Here is an 18,933-nt window from a genome sequence, read left to right on the forward strand (position 1 = left end):
GAATAGGAGTTTTCAGGCTATTTTCTAGAGCCCTACAATGTAAATAAAACATTCTAGGTCTATACTCCTAAAAAACTAAGCTTTTCTGTATACAAACGTACTCGTGTGTACGTGTGTGATTGTGAACTTCTGCCTCCTATTGAGCTTGTCTACTTATTGTCTGTACTTGCTACTTGAGTTTTTGCTTATTTTTCAAGTAAGAAGGACAGGATCAAGCTGAACTTAATTTCAGGAATTGCCTATGTCTCAGTTGTTCTATAAGTTCAGTGTTAATGGGACTTACTAATATGTATTCCCCCTCCATTAGGTGGCCAATGGTCAAGGGGAAAATAAGATGAAAAATCTACCTGTGCCTGTCTATCTCAGACCACTAGATGAAAAAGATGCATCTATGAAGGTAAGCTAATTGTGACACTGAAGGAAAGACTTTAGGAGTAAACCCTCACCCCACCCCACCCCAAAAAAACAACTATTTAAACAGTATTTTTTGTAGTAAAATGGTTTCTCATTTTAAAACGTGGCAATTTTTTGTATTTTGTGACAGAATCTATATAATCCAGGATGGCCTTGAACTCTTTTTTTCTTCCATGTTTTGGGCTCAACCCCTTTATCTTTGCCTCATTCTCCTAAGTGCTATTACTTTAGACATGTGCTACCACATCCAATATATAGATAGCATTAGAAGTACATTAAAACACCCATGGTTCCACCTTTAATTATTTTTAAAAAAGGTGAAAATTTTCTTACTATTTGTAGAGAAAAAAATGACTTAATTTCTTTCTCTCTCACTCCCTACCTCCGAGAAGCTGTGGTGTGCTGTAGGAGTCAATTTATCTGGTGGCAAGACGAGAGATGGTGGTTCTGTTGTTGGAGCAAGTGTATTTTACAAGGATGTTGCTGCTCTGGACACTGAAGGCAGTAAACAGCGAAGTGCATCTCAGAGTAGTTTAGATAAGTTGGATCAAGAACTCAAGGCAAGTATGCACTAATATTTGACCTCCTGATTTATGAGTGTAGAAGTTCAGCTCTTAAATACAAAACTTATTTGGGAGATACCGACTCTTTTTTTAACCACCCATCTGTTTAACTACTAGTTTTACTCTAGTAATAATGATAAACAATTATAGTTTGACCCTTCCAAATAATCTGGAAATAATTTGAAATAATACTGCATTTTAGTATAAGAACACAGTCTTAGGGATATTTTCACATTCATGTAATTTTAAACATTTTCCTCTGCCTACTCAGGAACAGCAAAAAGAATTAAAAAATCAAGAAGAATTGTCCAGTCAAGTATGGATCTGTACTAGCACCCATTCAGCTACAAAGGTTATCATCATTGATGCTGTTCAGCCTGGCAACATCCTAGATAGTTTCACTGTTTGCAATTCTCATGTTCTGTGCATTGCAAGTGTTCCAGGTAAAGCAAGTTTCTTGCTGCTCCCTCTCTGTATTCTCTGTGCTTCCTTCCAGGTGGAAATGCCTGTGCCTTGTTGTTTACAGGTTTTATGTTCTAGTAAGAGAAGATTTAAAGTAAACTGGAAGTCATTTAATAACAGTATGTTCTTTAACTATTGAAATAGTGTGAAGAATATTTTTTTTTTTTTTTTTTTTGGTTTTTCGAGATAGGGTTTCTCTGTGTAGCTTTGTGCCTTTCCTGGAACTCACTTGGTAGTCCAGGCTGGCCTCGAACTCACAGAGATCCGCCTGCCTCTGCCTCCCAAGTGCTGGGATTAAAGGCGTGCGCCACCACCGCCCGGCCGTGAAGAATATTTTAAAAATGGCAATATGAGAAGATAGCTGTTGATTGAGGATGATGAGCTCCCTAGATTAATTAGTACAGGAGTGAAGCCAGGATATTAAGTTGAATATGATGCATGATTTACATTAATTTTTTGGCCACTTTTTTTTTGTTTTGTTTTGTTTTTTTGGTTTTTCGAGACAGGGTTTCTCTGTGTAGTTTTGCGTCTTTCCTGGAACTCACTTGGTAGCCCAGGCTGGCCTTGAACTCACAGAGATCTACCTGGCTCTGCCTCCCGAGTGCTGGGATTAAAGGCCCCTTTTGTTAACTGATTATATTGTATATTGGCTATTTGACCACTAATTTGTTTTCTTTTTTACTTACTATATAAATAGTTACTAATTCCTGAAAATGTGGGACCCTTTTCAGTCTTTAAAAAAAATTTTTATTGTGTATGTGTGTGGTGTGTAGAGAGACTGCATATGCTATGGTACATGTATGGAGGTCAGAGGACTTTATGGAGTTGATTCTCTTCTTCAACCTGAAAACGGTTCCTGGGATCAGACTTGGAGCATCAGGCTCATGCAGCAGGTGCTTTGCCAACTGAGCATCGTGCTATCATCTTTTCTGTTTTGTATTATTATGGCTTAGCCAGGTGTGGTGGTATACATCTAGAATCCCAGCTTTTGGGAGGTGGAAGCAGGAAGATCAGGACTCTAAGGTCAGCCTTGACTACATAGAGTTCAAGGCCAGCGTGGACCAAGTGAGACCTTGTCTCCAAAAACCACACCCACTCCATTTTGTTGTCTAACTTTAATAATCCATATTATAAATACTTGTTAATTTTTTTATTTATTATTGTGTATAGGAATATACCCATGCCACAGTGCATGTATAGAAACCAGAAGAAAACTTTAGGGAGTTATAGGGACCAAACTCAAGTCATCAGGTTTATGCAACAGATGTTCTTTACCTTCGGATCATGTTGCCTGCCTTATCTCATAGAAAACAAAACAAAAAAGCAGGTATTATCTCTAACATGTTTTTCATTAGAATAGGAACTAATAGAAATGTTGTTTTACCTCTTAATTACTTTTTCATTTTCTCAAGAACACTTTAAGTTAACACTGCCTTCTGGGTGACACATGCTAGTAGCCGTATTTCACTTGTGTACTCTCATTTCAGACCTAGAGTTGCTTTAACAGAAAACAACTGCTGCTTAGTTTACTGGGTATTCAGAGAAAATTGCTTTTTTTAGGAGCTCGGGAAACAGACTACCCTGCAGGAGAAGAACTTTCTGAATCTGGTCAGGTAGACAAAGCATCTTTGTGTGGAAGCATGACAAGCAACAGCTCTGCAGAGATGGACAGCTTGCTGGGAGGCATCACAGTAGTTGGGTGCTCCACAGAAGGAGTGACAGGAACTGCCACTTCCCCCAGTACCAACGGTGCTTCTCCAGTGATAGAAAAGCCACCAGGTACACCTGTGGAGAGTCTGACCAATCCTGAGAGTGCCACATATAGACTTGCTGACCTTAAAGTAGACAGGGTAAAAGAGCCGGAAGGAAGATGCTGTAGTGACTGTGTGAGAGAAGTAGTTCTCCATGTCACTGCAGTGCCAGGGAGGGAGGGGTCAGTGGATGGAGTTCCAGACAGGGGCTTATGTGGTGGAAGTACTGGAGTAGAAAAACTCATTCAGCATAGAGTGTTTATGTTTTTATAGAAATGGAAGCCGAAAATAGTGAGGTTGATGAAAATGTCCCTACAGCAGAAGAAGCAACTGAAGCCACGGAGGGCAATGCAGGGTCAGCTGAAGATGCTGTGGACATCTCTCAGCCTGGTGTGTACACAGAGCATGTGTTTACAGATCCACTGGGAGTTCAGATCCCAGAAGACCTCTCCCCAGTGTTTCAGTCAAGGTATGCATCCTAAATCAGTAATTTGGGAGAGTTGCACAAATACAAAGAATCAAAATAGTGTTAAATAGTCAGAATGCCCTGTGGTGGTAATCTAATTGTATTGAAATATTATTTTGATTTGTACTGAAATATTAATTTGATTGTATGTTAATAAATAAAGTTGTCTGGGGGTCAGAGCTATTAGAGCCATAGCAAGAGTGTGGCGGTGGTGGCACACGCCTTTAATCCCATAGATATCTGTGTGTTCAGGGTCAGAGCTATTAGAGCCATAGCAAGAGTGTGGCGGTGGTCACACACGCCTTTAATCCCATAAGATCTCTGTGTGTTCAGGGATACAGCCAGCATTGGAGACATATGCCTTTAAGACCTAGGGGGCTGTACATTCAGACAGTGACGAGGCAGTCATGTGTTTGGGTTTACAACCAATGAGAAGGCAGAACAACATACTTTAAAAATACGAACCGAGAGGAAGTAGGTCTCTTTTCGCGAAGCTGGGACAGCAGGAGGAAGGGTGAGATTTTAGCTCTGAGCTCTGACCTCTCGGCTTTCTCTTTTACATTGTTTCTGTGTTTCTTATTTAATAAGACGGTTGGTTACATCTACAATGCCCACTAATTGTTATTCTTATAGGGAACTGAAAGATGTTTTATTCTCTCCTTTTAGTTTCTCTGGAGATTTTTCCATCCTTTTTTTTTTTTTGGGGGGGGGGGACTTGAGACAGGGTTTCTCTGTATAGACTTTACTGTGTTGGAACTCACTCTGTAGATCAGGCTGGCCTCAAACTCACAGAGTTCCCCTGCCTCTGCCTCCCGAGTGCTGGAATTAAAGGCTTGCACCACCATCTCCCAACTCAATCCATTTCTTCACTATATTTTCTAACATTTAACAAAAGAAACAAGCCGGGCAGTGATGGTGCACGCCTTTAATCCCAGCACTTGGGAGGCAGAACCAGGAGGATCTCTGAGTTCGAGGCCAGCCTGGTCTACAGAGTGAGATCCAGGACAGGCACCAAAACTACACAGAAACCCTGTCTCAAAAAAACAAAAAAAGAAACAAAAAACATACCCTTGTCCATATAGTATATTAGTCCAAGTGTTGTTATTGTCTTCATTGTGGTGTTCTGACTTAAATCCTATCATCCTATTTTTTCTCCATACTTACTCTCACTTCAGTTATCAAAATTAGGCATTGTTTAAATTTGTCACTGTTTGGTTTTTCCCAAAATAAGACTTGAGATGGCCCTTTTGAATTTTGTTCTGATCCAGGTTTTGTTGTTGAGGCTTCTGCCATTTAAGTACATACTTCCATCCCCTTTGTAAACTGGTCCTTTCTACAATTATTTTTCTTAGTATATAGAGCAACCAAGAGTTTATTAGCATTTAGAATGAAGTCATTTTGAATTTGATAGCCCAGTTTTACATTGTCTACTTACTATGCCCTGACAATACAAAAGAAGGGGTTTATGATGGAATATAAGCATGTTTTGCTGTAACTTATTTTATAAAATTAATTATACATTGAAGAATGTATAATTAATTACATCTGGAGAGATGGCTGGGGGCTGGAGAGATGGCTCAGTGGTTAAGAGCACTGGCTACTCTTCCAGAGGTCCTGAGTTCAATTCCCAGCACCCACATGGTGGCTCACAACCATCTGTAATGAGATCTGGTGCCCTCTTCTGGCCCACAGGAATACATGCAAGCAGAACACTATATATAATAAATATATATCTTTTTTTAAAAATTATATATCAGCTTCCTTTGGGGGTGGGTGGTTTTAAAACAAACTATATGTCCCTTCTCTGTCCCACCCACCCCAGAAAAAAACTATTATAAAATTCAAAATAATTTATAGCGAAGCCATAAATTTTTCTATCATGTTTTGGTTTGGTTGGTTTTGGGCTTTTTCAATTCTTTTTGAGACCCATAATTAAAGTCTTGGATATTAACTGATGAGTCTTATTACTATATCTTGTTCTTCTTTCTCCACTTTGAACTTCCTACTTTGTTAGTATTTCTGGTACATTTGTTGAATTCCTTAATGAGTAAGCGTTCAATACTGGCTTTAATGGAATCTCAGTGTTTGTTCACTGTGGTAAGCTTCAATGTAGAACTATTCAATTCCTGACAACTAAAGCTAACGTGTATATTCAGTGTGGGTTTTTTTTCTCCTTGTGCCTCATTTTCCCAGTAATGATGCAGATGTGTACAAAGATCAAATATCAGTATTGCCAAATGAGCAAGACCTGGTGAGAGAAGAAGCTCAGAAAATGAGTAGTCTTTTACCAACCATGTGGCTGGGAGCTCAGAACGGCTGGTAAGTACCAGCATCCTAACAGGACGGTTATCTTCAGTCTTCTGCTTCTGCACTTGAAACTAAAAAACGAGCCAGACATGGTAGTACAGGCCTGTAATCTCAGGAGGTTGGGGAGGAGGGTTGCAAGTTGAAGGTTAGCGTGGGCCATGGAAACTTCCATGTTAACCTTGACTAAGGAGTGAAGTAAGATCCCTTTACAAAAACAAAAACCCTAAGCAAAAGATAAATGAAATGTAAATATCATAAATATAAATATAAACAAAAAGTATAGATTCATACAGAAACTTTATACACACAAAGTTTGAAATTTTTGTTGCAACTTTCATAAACTGGTCTTCCATTAGTTTTAAATGGTAAACTTCTTTTGTCACAGAATGTTCTCTTTATGTAATATCCTTAGAAGGAAAGGTAAACTGGATTTTTAAATCTGGGTCAGACATGATGATACATGCCTATAATCATGAGACAGAAGGATTTTAGGATAGCCTGGACTAAAATAAGATCCTATCTCAAAAAAAAATTAAATCTGGTATAGAACTAAGAATAAATTGTGCTGGGCACTGGGCACTGGTGGCGCACACCTTTAATCCCAGCACTAGGGAGGCAGAGGCAGGTGGCTCTCTGAGTTCTAGGCCAGCCTGGTCTACAAAGCGAGTTCCTGGACAGCCAGGCCTACACAGAGAAACCCGAAAGAGGGAGGGAGGGAGGGAGGGAGGGAGGGAGGGAGGGAGGGAGGGAGAGAGGGAGGGAGAGAGAGAGAGAGAGAGAGAGGAGAGAGAGAGAAGAGAGAGAGGAGAGAGAGAGAGAAGGGGAGGGGAGGGAGAGGAGAGGAGAGGAGAGGAGAGAGAGAGAAGAAATAAAAAATGAGGCTTCAGAGATAGCTCATTGGTTAAGAGTGCTCGCTGCTCTTGTAGAAGGTCCAGTTCGGTTCCCAGCACTCACATGACAACTCACAACTAGGTCCTAGGCCTCCACAGTTACCAAGTACACACATAGTATACAGACATACGTGCAGGCAAAATACACACAAAATTTTAAAAATCTTTTTACAAAAGGAATAAATCACAGTTTGAAAACTCAGAAGATGATAATCTATATTACATGGTTTATTCACTTTTTCCCCCCTCTTTGACACAGGATTTTTCTATGTAGCCTGGCTGTCCTGGAACTTGTTCTATAAGACCATGCAGAAAACCAAAAAAAAAAAAAAAAAGCCGAGCGGTGGTGGCGCACGCCTTTAATCCCAGCACTTGGGAGGCAGAGGCAGAGGCAGGCGGATCTCTGTGAGTTCGAGGCCAGCCTGGTCTACAGAGCGAGATCCAGGAAAGGCACAAAGCTACACAGAGAAACCCTGCTGGGGGAGGGGGCGGGGGAAGAAGACCATGCAGGCCTTGAACTCAGATCTGCCTGCATCTGTCTCATATGTGCTAGGATTAAAGGTGTGGGCCACTATATCTGGCATAATTTATTCACTTATTAATACTGTGGGGCCTCTTATAGAACAGGGTATTTCCAAAGGTTAAGCAGGGTCACTATGTGTCTTTTCCATAGCAATCTGCAGGCTATATAGAGTCAGCCACTGTCTGATGTGAATCACTCTGTCAGTTAAAAGTTCAGTGTAATAGAGATGTAGGATTATTCTTGAAAAGGGTTTTATGTAGAAATGCTAAGGCATGGGGCAACCCAAAGGTAGCTAGCTGGTTAATACTCTAGTATCGATACTAATTCTAGCCTTTGGATTTTCAGACTTCTGTTTGTATGAATGGCCTGTTTCTCTGTCTTCAGCACTCCTTCTCTCCTCCATTCTTCCCTCCTTTGTCTCTCCCTCTCTCTTTCCCTCTCCCCCTCCCTACCCTTTGTTCTTTCTCTTTTCTTACAAAAGTATCAAGCTCTTTTCCTAAAAATTGACTGGTGCTCTGCTTTCCTCTTGGGGGTGACTGTAGTCATTGTTAGATAGAAGCATTGATGATACCCTGTGCCTTAATAGTCTTGACTTTATTCCTGCAGTTTGTATGTCCATTCATCTGTAGCCCAGTGGAGGAAATGTCTCCATTCCATTAAGCTTAAAGACTCAATTCTCAGTATTGTGTAAGTCTTATTTTTTAAATTACTCCTTTTTTGATTTTGGTGTAAAATAGATTTTAAAACTATTAAAGTTAGCATGTATCTTATGATAAATCAGTGTACAAGCTTGATTTATTTGCTTGTTGGTTTTAACCATTATCTTAGTTACTTTCCTATTGCTGTGATAAAACACCATGGCCAAGGCAACTTACAGAGGAAGGGTTTATTTGGGCTCATGGTTCCAGAGGGATAGGAGTCCATCATGACAGGGAAGTATGGCAGTCAGCAGGCTAGAGCAGGATGCTGAGGGCTCACATCTTGGACTGCAAGTAGGAAGCAGAGAGAGCAAACTAGCAATGATGCAAGTCTTTGAAACTCTGAAAGCCGACCTCCAGTGATACACTTTCTCCAACAAGACCACACCTCCCCCAAACAACACCACCAACTGGGGACCAAGTATTCAAATATCCATGACAGCTCACTCAAACCACCCCAACCATTTTAATGGAACTAGAGAAACTGGATGAGAATGAAATTCTATAGTGGAAAGAAGACTAGAAAACATTTCAAATAAAAGAGAAAACTCTCTGGATTAATTCTTCACTTTAGTAGTTCTGTATTTGTTTCAGACTACTCCTCATAGTTGGGAATACATTGATTGGGTCATTGGTTTGCTAATCCTTTTTCATATGTTGACTGGCAAAGTTCCAACAGTTTGTTCCTAACTCTACAGGACTTGACTCTGTTAGTTACAGTCAAGATGTGTGTCTGGTCTGTAGAGTTATGTTGAAGTGTAATGAGAGGAGGAGCCTTGGGCTAGAAAGCAAAACACCCAAGATAATCACACATGCTGTGCATTAGTTTCTGTGACATGTTTCCATAACAGGGTACTCACAGTGAAGACAGGAGCATGCTCAAATGTTGTGTCAGTCCATCACAAACTGGCCCTTTAAGAGCCTCTGCACCAGCTCAGTAACACAAGGTCCATTCTGTGCTCCTGAGTGGAGGTTCTGAGATTCTTTTTCCTGTTTGCAGACATGTGAAAGGAATTGTGCTAGTGGCCCTGGCTGATGGCACCCTTGCAATCTTCCACAGAGGAGTTGGTGAGTTTTTATAATGTACACCAACGTGTTGGTTTGCAGAGCATTTTCAAGTAGATTGGCTTACTGTATTTGAAAGAAATGATACCTAAAAAGAGAAAGAAGTTTTTTTTTTTTTTTTTTGGTTTTCCGAGACAGGGTTTCTCTTGTGTAGCTTTGCGCCTTTCCTGGATCTCACTTGGTAGCCCAGGCTGGCCTCGAACTCAGAGAAAGAAGTTTTAAATGGAATATTGGTGATATATATCAGTAAATATATGCATACCTTTGTGGAGGTATACACTGGGTATTCTTGATGGACTGTAGTGCCCGTGCTATCACCCATTCACCATGTCCGAGCGAGGGGCTGAGGATTAAAAACAGACAAGACAGCGGGTCATTCATCTCATTAGAATGTCCTTTATTAAAGGAGGGAGTAGGCTTTAAATACAGGCTTACAGTACAGTGGGAGAAACCCGGAGGGCAGAAGTTTGCTACAGATGTTTTACATTCTTGCATCCTAGCTGTTAACACCAAATATGCAGGATACACAAACAAGGAACCTCCAGAAGGAAACTGGCAGGGAATTAGCATAGAAAGGACATCTGATCAAGGTCAGCAAGCAAGGCAACAGCCACCCAAGGAACGGGGGTCAGGGCCCAACAATGGACAAGTGTGTTTATCACAATGAGTAAAGAGTTCAGCATTTTCATGTGTCCATATATTATATATATATTATGCATATATATGTGTGTGATAATATATATACATATATATTATCTTTGTGTGTAAGTTTATGATGTGTGTACAAAGGTGTTCCTGTATGTGAATACAGGCATGTATGTGCCATGGTGTGTGTGTGTGTGTGTGTGTGTGTGTGTGTGTGTGTGTGTGTGTGTGTGTGTGTGTCACAGAACAACCTTGTGTTAGTTGTTATCTCCTTACCTTGCTTTAGATAGGGTCTCTTGTTATTTACTGATGTGTATGCCAGGCTAGCTGTTCTCCAAGTTCTAGAAATTCTCCTGTTTCCAATTCCTAGGAAAGAGGTACATGCTACTGTCCCCTGTTTTAACATAGATTCTGGGGGTCTAAGCTCAGTTCCTCACACTTACCCAACAAGCACTTTATCTACTGAGCCATCTCCCCGGTCTCTTGGTCCCTTATGTAGTGTAACACAGCAAGTTTTTTCATATACTACTTAATTAGAAAACATTTGGCAAGGATAATTTTCTTTCATCCCTTTTTGTTTGATTTTTAAAGATATGTAGCCCTGGCTATTTTGGGACTTGCCATATAGATGAACAGTGGTGTGATTAACTATAATCTACTTCTTGTTTTAAAGATGGACAATGGGACCTGTCAAACTATCACCTTTTAGACCTTGGACGTCCTCACCATTCCATACGATGCATGACTGTGGTCCATGACAAAGTCTGGTGTGGCTATAGAAACAAAATCTATGTGGTTCAGCCAAAGGCTATGAAGATAGAGGCAAGTTAAGCTACATTCTATGTACATACTGAGTTGGTATTCCCAAAGACTGCTTTCCAGGTCATTGTTTAAAGGCCACTTCAGTACAGTTTTGGATGCCTTAGTTTTGTCTATGACTTTATCTCTCTTGTCATTTTGGACTATGAGGGTAGGCAATGATGGGATTTGTTCGTTTGCTTTTCTGGTTGTTGTTGGTTTCATTTTGTTTTGTTTTTAAGGACAGAGGATTTACACATAAAGGTTTGTGTGTGTCTATATATGTATCCACATATGTGTATGTACTTTATTTGAATATGTGGTTTTTGTTGTTTGATTTTTTTGAGAGTATTTCTCTACATGTCCCTGGCTGTCCTGGAAATCATTATGTAAACCAGGCTGGCCTCAAACTCAGAGATTCACCTGCCTCTGCCTCCAGAGTTCTAGGATTAAAGATGTACAATACCATGCCAGCCTGAATATGTAGTTCTTGATAAGTCTACTCATATGAGGATTGGTTGAGAGGATTCCTAAGTTCCTTTTGCCTTTACCCAATGTACACTCAGCATCATTTGCATATGTATCACAAACTGAGAAATAACATTACAGTGAAATGTTTTATTAAAAAAAATCTTTAGAAGTTGGGGATTTAGCTCAGTGGTAGAGCGCAAGGCCCTGGGTTCGGTCCTCAGCTCCAAAAAAAAAAAAAAAAAGACAAAAAAGCAACAATAACAAAAATCTTTAATTTTGGTCATAATGTATCCATTCTGATTATTTAAAAATTACAATATGAAAGTTTTAAGATGAAATTTCTATTTCTCCCTGCTCCATGTCTCATTTTCTTCCTTAGAAATCTCACAGTTAAAGCTAGACATGATAACACACCCCTGTAATCCTAGCACTTGGATTGCCACAAATCTGAGACTAACCTAGGCTACATATAGGAAGACCTTGTCTCAATAGCCACCCCCTCTGTTAAATATATCCCATAGGTAACCATTTGGTATTTATTTTTCATGACTGTTCCTTATACAACAGTGTGGGTTCCTTTAAGTTTAGTTACCAATAGGATCTTCTCATTGCAGCACCAAATCTTGAAATCATCATTTCTGAACACTGATATATAGTCTGGATGGCCAGCATTGTTTTAATAAGGGAATCTCCTATATAGTGCTGGAGCCCAGCACCACTTGGTTCTGTTGTCGTCTCACTGTTGAGACAGAATTTCACTTCTGGCCTTGATCTTACAGCAGCTCTCCTGTGTCACACTTCCAAGTGCTGGGATTACAGGTGTTAGCCACCAAACCCAACTGCCATTTGGCCTTTTGTTCTTGTGTGTGTGTGTGTGTGTGTGTGTGTGTGTGTGTGTGTGTGTGTGTGTGTGTGTGTGTGTTTTGCATTCTATGGTGGAAGAACTTATGGGAAGAAGAGTCATGGAAGATAAGCAAATTTGGGCCCTTTAATAAACAGTCTTCGGATTGTTGGGCAATCATTTTTAAATGACTTCCTGTGTGACAAAAGTAATTTCATTAGTGGGGCAGTGATGGTGCGCACCTTTAATCCCAGCACTCAGGAGGCAGAGGCAGGTGGGTCTCTGTGAGTTTGAGGCCAGCCAGGACTGTTTCACAGAGAAACCCTGTCTCAAAAAACAAAACAGTAATTTTCTTATTAAACATCTCTTCTAGAAATCATTTGACGCACACCCCAGGAAGGAGAGCCAAGTACGGCAGCTTGCATGGGTGGGGGATGGTGTGTGGGTCTCCATCCGTTTGGATTCCACACTCCGTCTCTATCATGCACACACATACCAACATCTCCAGGATGTGGACATTGAACCTTATGTAAGCAAAATGTTAGGTAAGCTCCCAAAGTGTTTTCTTTTTGAAAATCAGTGAGAATGCTTGATTTTTGTTTTATGCAGTGTTGTGGTGCTAACTCAGGGTATTGTGTATACTGAGCAGATGCGCTACCACTAAACTACACCTCCATCCTCTTCTAATGCTCTGAGAAAAATCACTGAATAAGTTCCCACATGAATAGTTAGCTTTCATCACTGGAAGTATCAGACAGATGCTTCAATGTATAATATGGTTCTTGACTAGAATTCTTTTGTTTTCTCTCTTCCTTATTCTTTACATCTTTTGATGACCTGGAACTCTGTCAAGTTTGACCTTACGTCAGTTACTTTATCTTGATCACTATCATCTTAGGCCAGGTCACTGTCCTTTTCCCCTTTGATAACCTGTGTTTCCTAACTTGTCTCCCTGTTCAATGCTACTCTGTTCTCTACATAGTAAACAATGCAAAAATCCATGATGATGCACTTTTGCTCTAGCCTCTAGGCCGAGTAACATTTGGATCATCACCAGGAGACTTGACGTGGTCTAAACTAGTCTCCCTGCTCACATTCTTCTACCCACATTGACACGTTCCTTCCCATGTACTGTGTGTCCTCAGCCTAGCAAGTTCTTCGTGGTTTTTGTTTACTTACTCTTAGGTTCTCGTGTCATATTGAAGAGAGATCTTTATTTAGGTTCTGTTTTTAAAAAAACAAAAAGAAGAGGGAGGTAGGGTCTGTAACTCCATTTCTAGTGGATCTGACACCCTCTTCTGGCTTCAGCAGGTACCAGGCATGTGAGTGGTGTACATATATGCATGCAAGAAAATAAATCTTTAAAAAATATTTTTAAAAACCATTTTTTAAAAGATTCCTAGCATAGGATAAATGGGAGTTAAGATTGCTTCCTACATTGTTTGTATGATCAGGAAGGACCTTAGTTCTTTGAGTGACTGATGTTTGTCTCAAATGTTTTACTTATTTAACCATTATACTTCTCAAATCTCTGAAAATGAAATCAGTTACAAAAATTCTCTTAAAATATAAAAACGTGTTTATTCTTCCTAAGTTTTATATGATATCGTAATACTTCTAAACTGATTAGAGCCTGAGTATATAAGCAAGAGAAAAGGTATGTTTTGTTAGCAAAGATTAATTTTTATGCATGCAAAGAAATTTAAAGCAAATTAGGAACCTTTTCAGGTTTTGAGGTGACCTTTGATTTCCCAGGCTAGCAAACTCCGGCTGCTGGTTTGTTTTTGCTTCCCTCTGTCTAACGTTGGGTCTGATGTGGGTCTGTAGCTCCCGTCATTGAATTTTGAGCTGTATTTTCTGTTACACTTTATTTCCTTTGTACTTTCTTTCTGGTTGATAAAGAAATGTCAACCATGTGTAGAATATTCTTTTTCCTTTAGCCTTGACTTGTCAAATAATAAAGCCAAATAAGAATTTGCTTTGAGCTGAGCATGGTGGCCCCCACCCACAATCCCAGCACTCACCTATAATCGCAGCACTTGTGAGGTGGAGGCAGAAGGATCACAAGTTCAGGGTTATCCTTGGCTACATAGTTAGTTCAGAGCATCCTAGGCACATGAGACCTGTCATACACACACACACACACACACACACACACACACACACACACACACACACACACACACACACGTTTGCTTTAATATGTACCTTTCCAGCAAACTTTTTGCTTTTTTTTTTTTTTTTAAGATTTATTTATTGCATATACAGTGTTCTGCCTGCATGTTTGCCTGTGTGCCAGAAGAGGACACCAGATCTCATTACAGATGGTTGTGAACCATGTGGGTGCTGGGAATTGAACTCAGGACCTATGGAAAGAGCAGTCAGTGCTCTTAACCTCTGAGCCATCTCTCCAGCCCTCCTTTGTTGTTTTTAAGTCAGAGACTCCTGGGCATTTGGAATCTGAAATGCTCTAGTTTCTCAATAAACTGTTCTTCTTCTCCCTCCCCTACAGGTACTGGAAAACTGGGCTTCTCTTTTGTGAGGATAACAGCTCTTATGGTGTCTTGCAATCGCTTGTGGGTGGGGACAGGAAACGGTGTCATTATCTCCATCCCACTGACAGAAAGTAAGTATATTTTAAAATAACTGTCACAAGTCAAAGAATTGCAAGAAATAGTGGTGCCTGGAATTCAGGAATTGTGTAGATTTTGGCAAATCTGTGACAATACAGAAATCAGTTTATAAACTACAGAATCAGCTGGTAAGAATCTTGATCAGTGTCCATATTTCAGTGGTCTCACTCTGGAAGCTCTTTTTCTCAATTCAGGAGTCACAGCCCTATTTCATCTTTGAAATAAAATGTCATTTCTCCTCAGCTTTATTATACCAGTATTCAGAAGCACTACATTTCATTCATCATAGTTTAGCTCACTCTGGCTAATAGTTACAGCTATCCCTTTTGTTGTATTTGAGATTTATTTTAAAAAAAAAAAAAAAAAAAAAAAAAAACCTTGTGGGAGAAGTCTCAGGAGATCTCTGAGCCTTTTCTCATACTGAGGACAGGCTGTCTGTTTGGAAGGAGTGTACTTTGTATGTTCTTCATGATATTCCATTGCACTGGTCATCCATTAAGTGGTTTTGTGTTGCCAAATGCACAGACAAGGAATAGTTTGGGGGAAGAAAACGCCTTCAGTCCATCTAATAAGTTAGTAAATTCCCTTGTTAAGCAGAAGGGAAGAAAGAATACCAGAAGGTGGATTTGGAGCCCTTGAAGAATCTATGTTCTCAACCTCTTCATGTTTTTGTGCAGTTACCTACAGCTCTACGTGTTCAGACCACTTCTTAAAACCTAAGACAGGATGTTTGGATTACCTTCTCTCCTTAAAAGAGAGTTGCATTTTAGCCTAATTATTTAAAGGTGGTTTCTTTTGGGTAGACTGAGAGAGAATTTTAGTATGCATTCCACGTCAATTTTCCATTTCACTGGAATGGCTTCATAAAATAATAGATCATCGTTTTTGAGCAGAGACATTTGTAGAGGCCTTGGGAGGACATTGCATTATTTGGTGCTCTGCCAGTTGTCATAATTCGGGAGGGCCACATAGAGGAGGCTGAGTGCCGCTCACAGTAACCTTCTCCTTCCTGTCGTGCACCTCCCCATGTCCCCTTTCCTCCTTTCTCACTTTAGCCGTAATCCTCCACCAGGGACGTTTACTGGGGCTGAGGGGTAAGTGCAGATCCGGAACCCAACTCTTCTGTGGCCTCTTGGAGCCACTGTGAGGCTGTCTCCTCTCTCGAGCACCCTCTTGAATGTCGTTCAGTGTCCCCACTCGCAGTCACTGCATTGCTGCAGGCGTTCTGTTCTCTTCTGTTTTTACTTTAAACGTTTGTTACGTAGCCACCAACTGCTCAGCAGCTTAGTCTATCGATCATCTTTTGTTGCAGCTAAACTTTCTTTCAGACTTGGTTTTCCTTCCAATAAAAACATGAAACATCTCTTAAAACTGTCATTAATCTACATTATTTACTCTTGTTACCGATCATGTTTCTTTCATTCACTTACCCATGGAAGCAGGGGTATTTTGTAAGTCTGGCCATTCTATAAGAATTCAGCAAACTTGTCAGCCTGGCATAAATGCAAGCTTCTTTATGGTGATGCTTGGGTTCTTTTAAGCAAAACTTTCCCACCTCTTACCATGGGGAAAAATCAGAAGATGAACTATAAAGATCTTATTTAAGAGCCGAGCAGGGGTTGGGGATTTAGCTCAGTGGTAGAGCGCTTGCTTAGCAAGCACAAGGCCCTGGGTTCAGTCCTCAGCTCTGAAAAGGGGGAGGGGGGCACAGGCAGTGGTGGTGACACCTTTAATCCCAGCATTCAGGAGGCAGAGCCAGACAGATCTCTGTGAATTCGAGGCCAGCCTGGTCTACAGAGCGAGATCCAGGACAGGCACCAAAACTACACAGAGAAACCCTGTCTCAAAAAACCAAAAAAGATCTTAATTAAGAACATTTCTATGTCTATAATGCTTAGTTTCCTTTAATAAGGACTAGAAAGCAAAACTAAACAGATTTAACTACAATTCAATTCTGCTTTGTTTACTATGAGGGTTTCCCTCACATTAATAACAGCTTAGTTATTGCTGGACTGGCAAAATCCCCTCTTCCATTACTGAGGTACTTAAAAATAACTAGCATGCTGTATCTCTTCCCAGCTTTGCCTTGAGCTGGCGTTGCTGCACTTACGTATCTCAACTGGCTGTAGCTCTTAGATAATATCCTAAGGATTAACCAGTAACCTCTTGGCATCAGTACCGTTTTCTAGAGGAAAATGCTTGGTATTTGGTTTTTTTGTTGCAGCAAATAAAACCTCAGGGGCTCCAGGTAATCGTCCTGGGAGTGTAATCCGTGTATATGGTGATGAAAACAGTGATAAAGTGACTCCAGGGACATTTATACCCTACTGTTCAATGGCACATGCACAGCTTTGCTTCCACGGGCACCGAGATGCTGTGAAATTCTTTGTGGCAGTCCCAGGTGAGTTAGATGATTCTGTTGAAGGATCCATGTGACTGTGTCTGTCTTCCTGGTGTTTCACCACCCTTCCAAACACTAAATTACTAGGATTACCCACAATTGCAATACAGTACATAAGGAAGTTCTACAATGGAGATGTGATGGAGTAGAGTTATTTTGCAATCTCTTCCCCTAGTCCCTAAAGCAGATATTTTGTGAGTATTGCTTACTTTTGAAAATCAATGGTAATATTTTGTGACAGTGTATTAGTCAAAGTCATCCTTGGCTACATAGTAAGTTTGAGGCCAGCCTGAAACACCACAGTCACCCTATGTAACAGAGACTGGCTTGGAACTCACTATGTAGGCCAGGTTGCCTTTGAGCTCTCAATTCTCCTAATGCAGCCTCCTAAGTACAGGAATTACAGATGTGCATCACCATACCAGGCCCACAGTGGAGTGTGTGTGTGTGTGTGTGTGTGTGTGTGTGTGTGTGTGTGTGTGATGTATATGCACATGGGAATGCATGCATGTGTGTGAGGGCTGAGGTCAGGGTCAGGTGCCTTCCTTGATTGTTCTCCATCATGTTTTTTGAGAGTCCCTCATTAAATCCAGAACTCACTAATTAACTAGACTAGCTGGTCAGTGAGCTCTAGGGATCATCTGTCTATACACACACACACACACACACACACACACACACACACTACGTACACATATGCACCTGCATGCCCAGCACCAGTCAGTATTATACATGCCCACCTTGCCCAGGTTTTTCATGTACATGCTGGAGACTGGAGATCTAAGCTCAAGTTTTCAGTTGTGCATCAGGCACTTAACCTACTGAGCCATCCTGTCCCCCAATGTTGAACCTTCTTATTGCATATGCGGAAAACTTTTCTTCTGGAGTATAAATCTAAAAGTGGAATTAGTAATATTGTTACTAATTAGCCAATTAGCTCTAAGGATGAAGTTGTATTAACTTCTTTATGAATGCTTCTCCTTCTATTGCAGTCTCTACTGTAGAAATTGTTTCTAGAAGAGTTGATGGCTTCCAGAGTAAGCTTGAGTAATGCACTAATGAAGCCCTACAGAGATCCATCATACTACCTACCCCATGACCACCCAGCACCCCACCCATTTTCAATTAATTTTTTTTTTTCTGGAGCTGAGGACCAAACCCAGGGCCTTGCCTAGCAAGTGCTCTACCACTGAGCTAAATCCCCAACCCCTCAATTAAAAATTTAAATTTATAGTGTATCACATCATATGACCTGCTAGTTCCTAGAGGCATGTGATCTAGATTTGTCCGAAGGACAGCAGATTCTGAAAAGGAAAAAAGTATCTCACAGTCAAAGCTTTCTTTATCCTTCTCTCTCACACACATGCACACACTGCCCACAATTCTGGGGATCGGACATGCTAGGCAAGCACTCTGCTTCTGAGCTCCACAGTCAAAGCTCTTTAAGAGGAATGTCTTGGAGACTGTTGAGTTGTTCATAGTGTGAATAATGTGTAAAGGTTTCTCTCTCCTCTGCCATGTCACACTGAAAGATTCTGCCTTAGAATTTGAACTTTAGAACAAATGGCACAATTAGCAGCAATTTTATTTGCATACTCTAAGTTAAAAATAAGACATCATTTTCTTAACTATGAAAGATTTAGAAGATTATGAATATTATATTACTTGTCTGTTGCTGTAATAGAATTACCATGACCAAAACATCTTACAGAACGAGTTCTGGAGGGCTGGGGACTGTAACAGTAGGGACAGTGTAACAGCAGAAAGCTGAGAAATCACAACTTCTCCCCCCGCCCTTGAGACGGGGTTTCTCTGTGTAGTCCTAGCTGTCCTGCAGCTCTGTAGAACAGGCTGCCTTGAACTCACAGATCTTGCTATCTGCCTCATGGGTATTAGGATTAAAGGCATGTGTCACCATGCTGCAGCCCTGAGGCAGAGAGAGCAAACTAAAAATAGAGCCACGCTATGAACTCTCCTGCCCCTAGTGATGTACTTTCTCTAACAA

The 18,933-nt window shown here is 40.6% G+C and overlaps 1 protein-coding gene across 11 annotated transcripts in view; it reads left to right on the forward strand.

The window, feature by feature from the left end:
- Spag9 (sperm associated antigen 9) overlaps nucleotides 1-18,933 on the forward strand; it is a 142,545-nt gene that overhangs the window by 115,205 nt on the left and 8,407 nt on the right. For 5 of the 11 annotated variants that reach the window (XM_076543166.1, XM_076543168.1, XM_076543173.1 and 2 more), the window contains 13 exons: nucleotides 308-397; nucleotides 807-974; nucleotides 1,249-1,420; nucleotides 3,000-3,218; nucleotides 3,464-3,659; nucleotides 5,850-5,975; nucleotides 7,983-8,063; nucleotides 9,075-9,142; nucleotides 10,458-10,606; nucleotides 12,268-12,439; nucleotides 14,407-14,520; nucleotides 15,583-15,621; nucleotides 16,752-16,928. In XM_076543166.1, the coding sequence (XP_076399281.1) occupies nucleotides 308-397; nucleotides 807-974; nucleotides 1,249-1,420; nucleotides 3,000-3,218; nucleotides 3,464-3,659; nucleotides 5,850-5,975; nucleotides 7,983-8,063; nucleotides 9,075-9,142; nucleotides 10,458-10,606; nucleotides 12,268-12,439; nucleotides 14,407-14,520; nucleotides 15,583-15,621; nucleotides 16,752-16,928 (1,771 nt within the window). The remainder of the gene's footprint in view (nucleotides 1-307; nucleotides 398-806; nucleotides 975-1,248; nucleotides 1,421-2,999; nucleotides 3,219-3,463; nucleotides 3,660-5,849; nucleotides 5,976-7,982; nucleotides 8,064-9,074; nucleotides 9,143-10,457; nucleotides 10,607-12,267; nucleotides 12,440-14,406; nucleotides 14,521-15,582; nucleotides 15,622-16,751; nucleotides 16,929-18,933) is intronic. The other 6 variants (XM_076543167.1, XM_076543170.1, XM_006972000.4 and 3 more) reach the window with 3 other exon arrangements.

The sequence above is a fragment of the Peromyscus maniculatus genome, chromosome 8, assembly GCF_049852395.1.
Source record: "Peromyscus maniculatus bairdii isolate BWxNUB_F1_BW_parent chromosome 8, HU_Pman_BW_mat_3.1, whole genome shotgun sequence".
Lineage (NCBI taxonomy): Eukaryota > Metazoa > Chordata > Mammalia > Rodentia > Cricetidae > Peromyscus > Peromyscus maniculatus.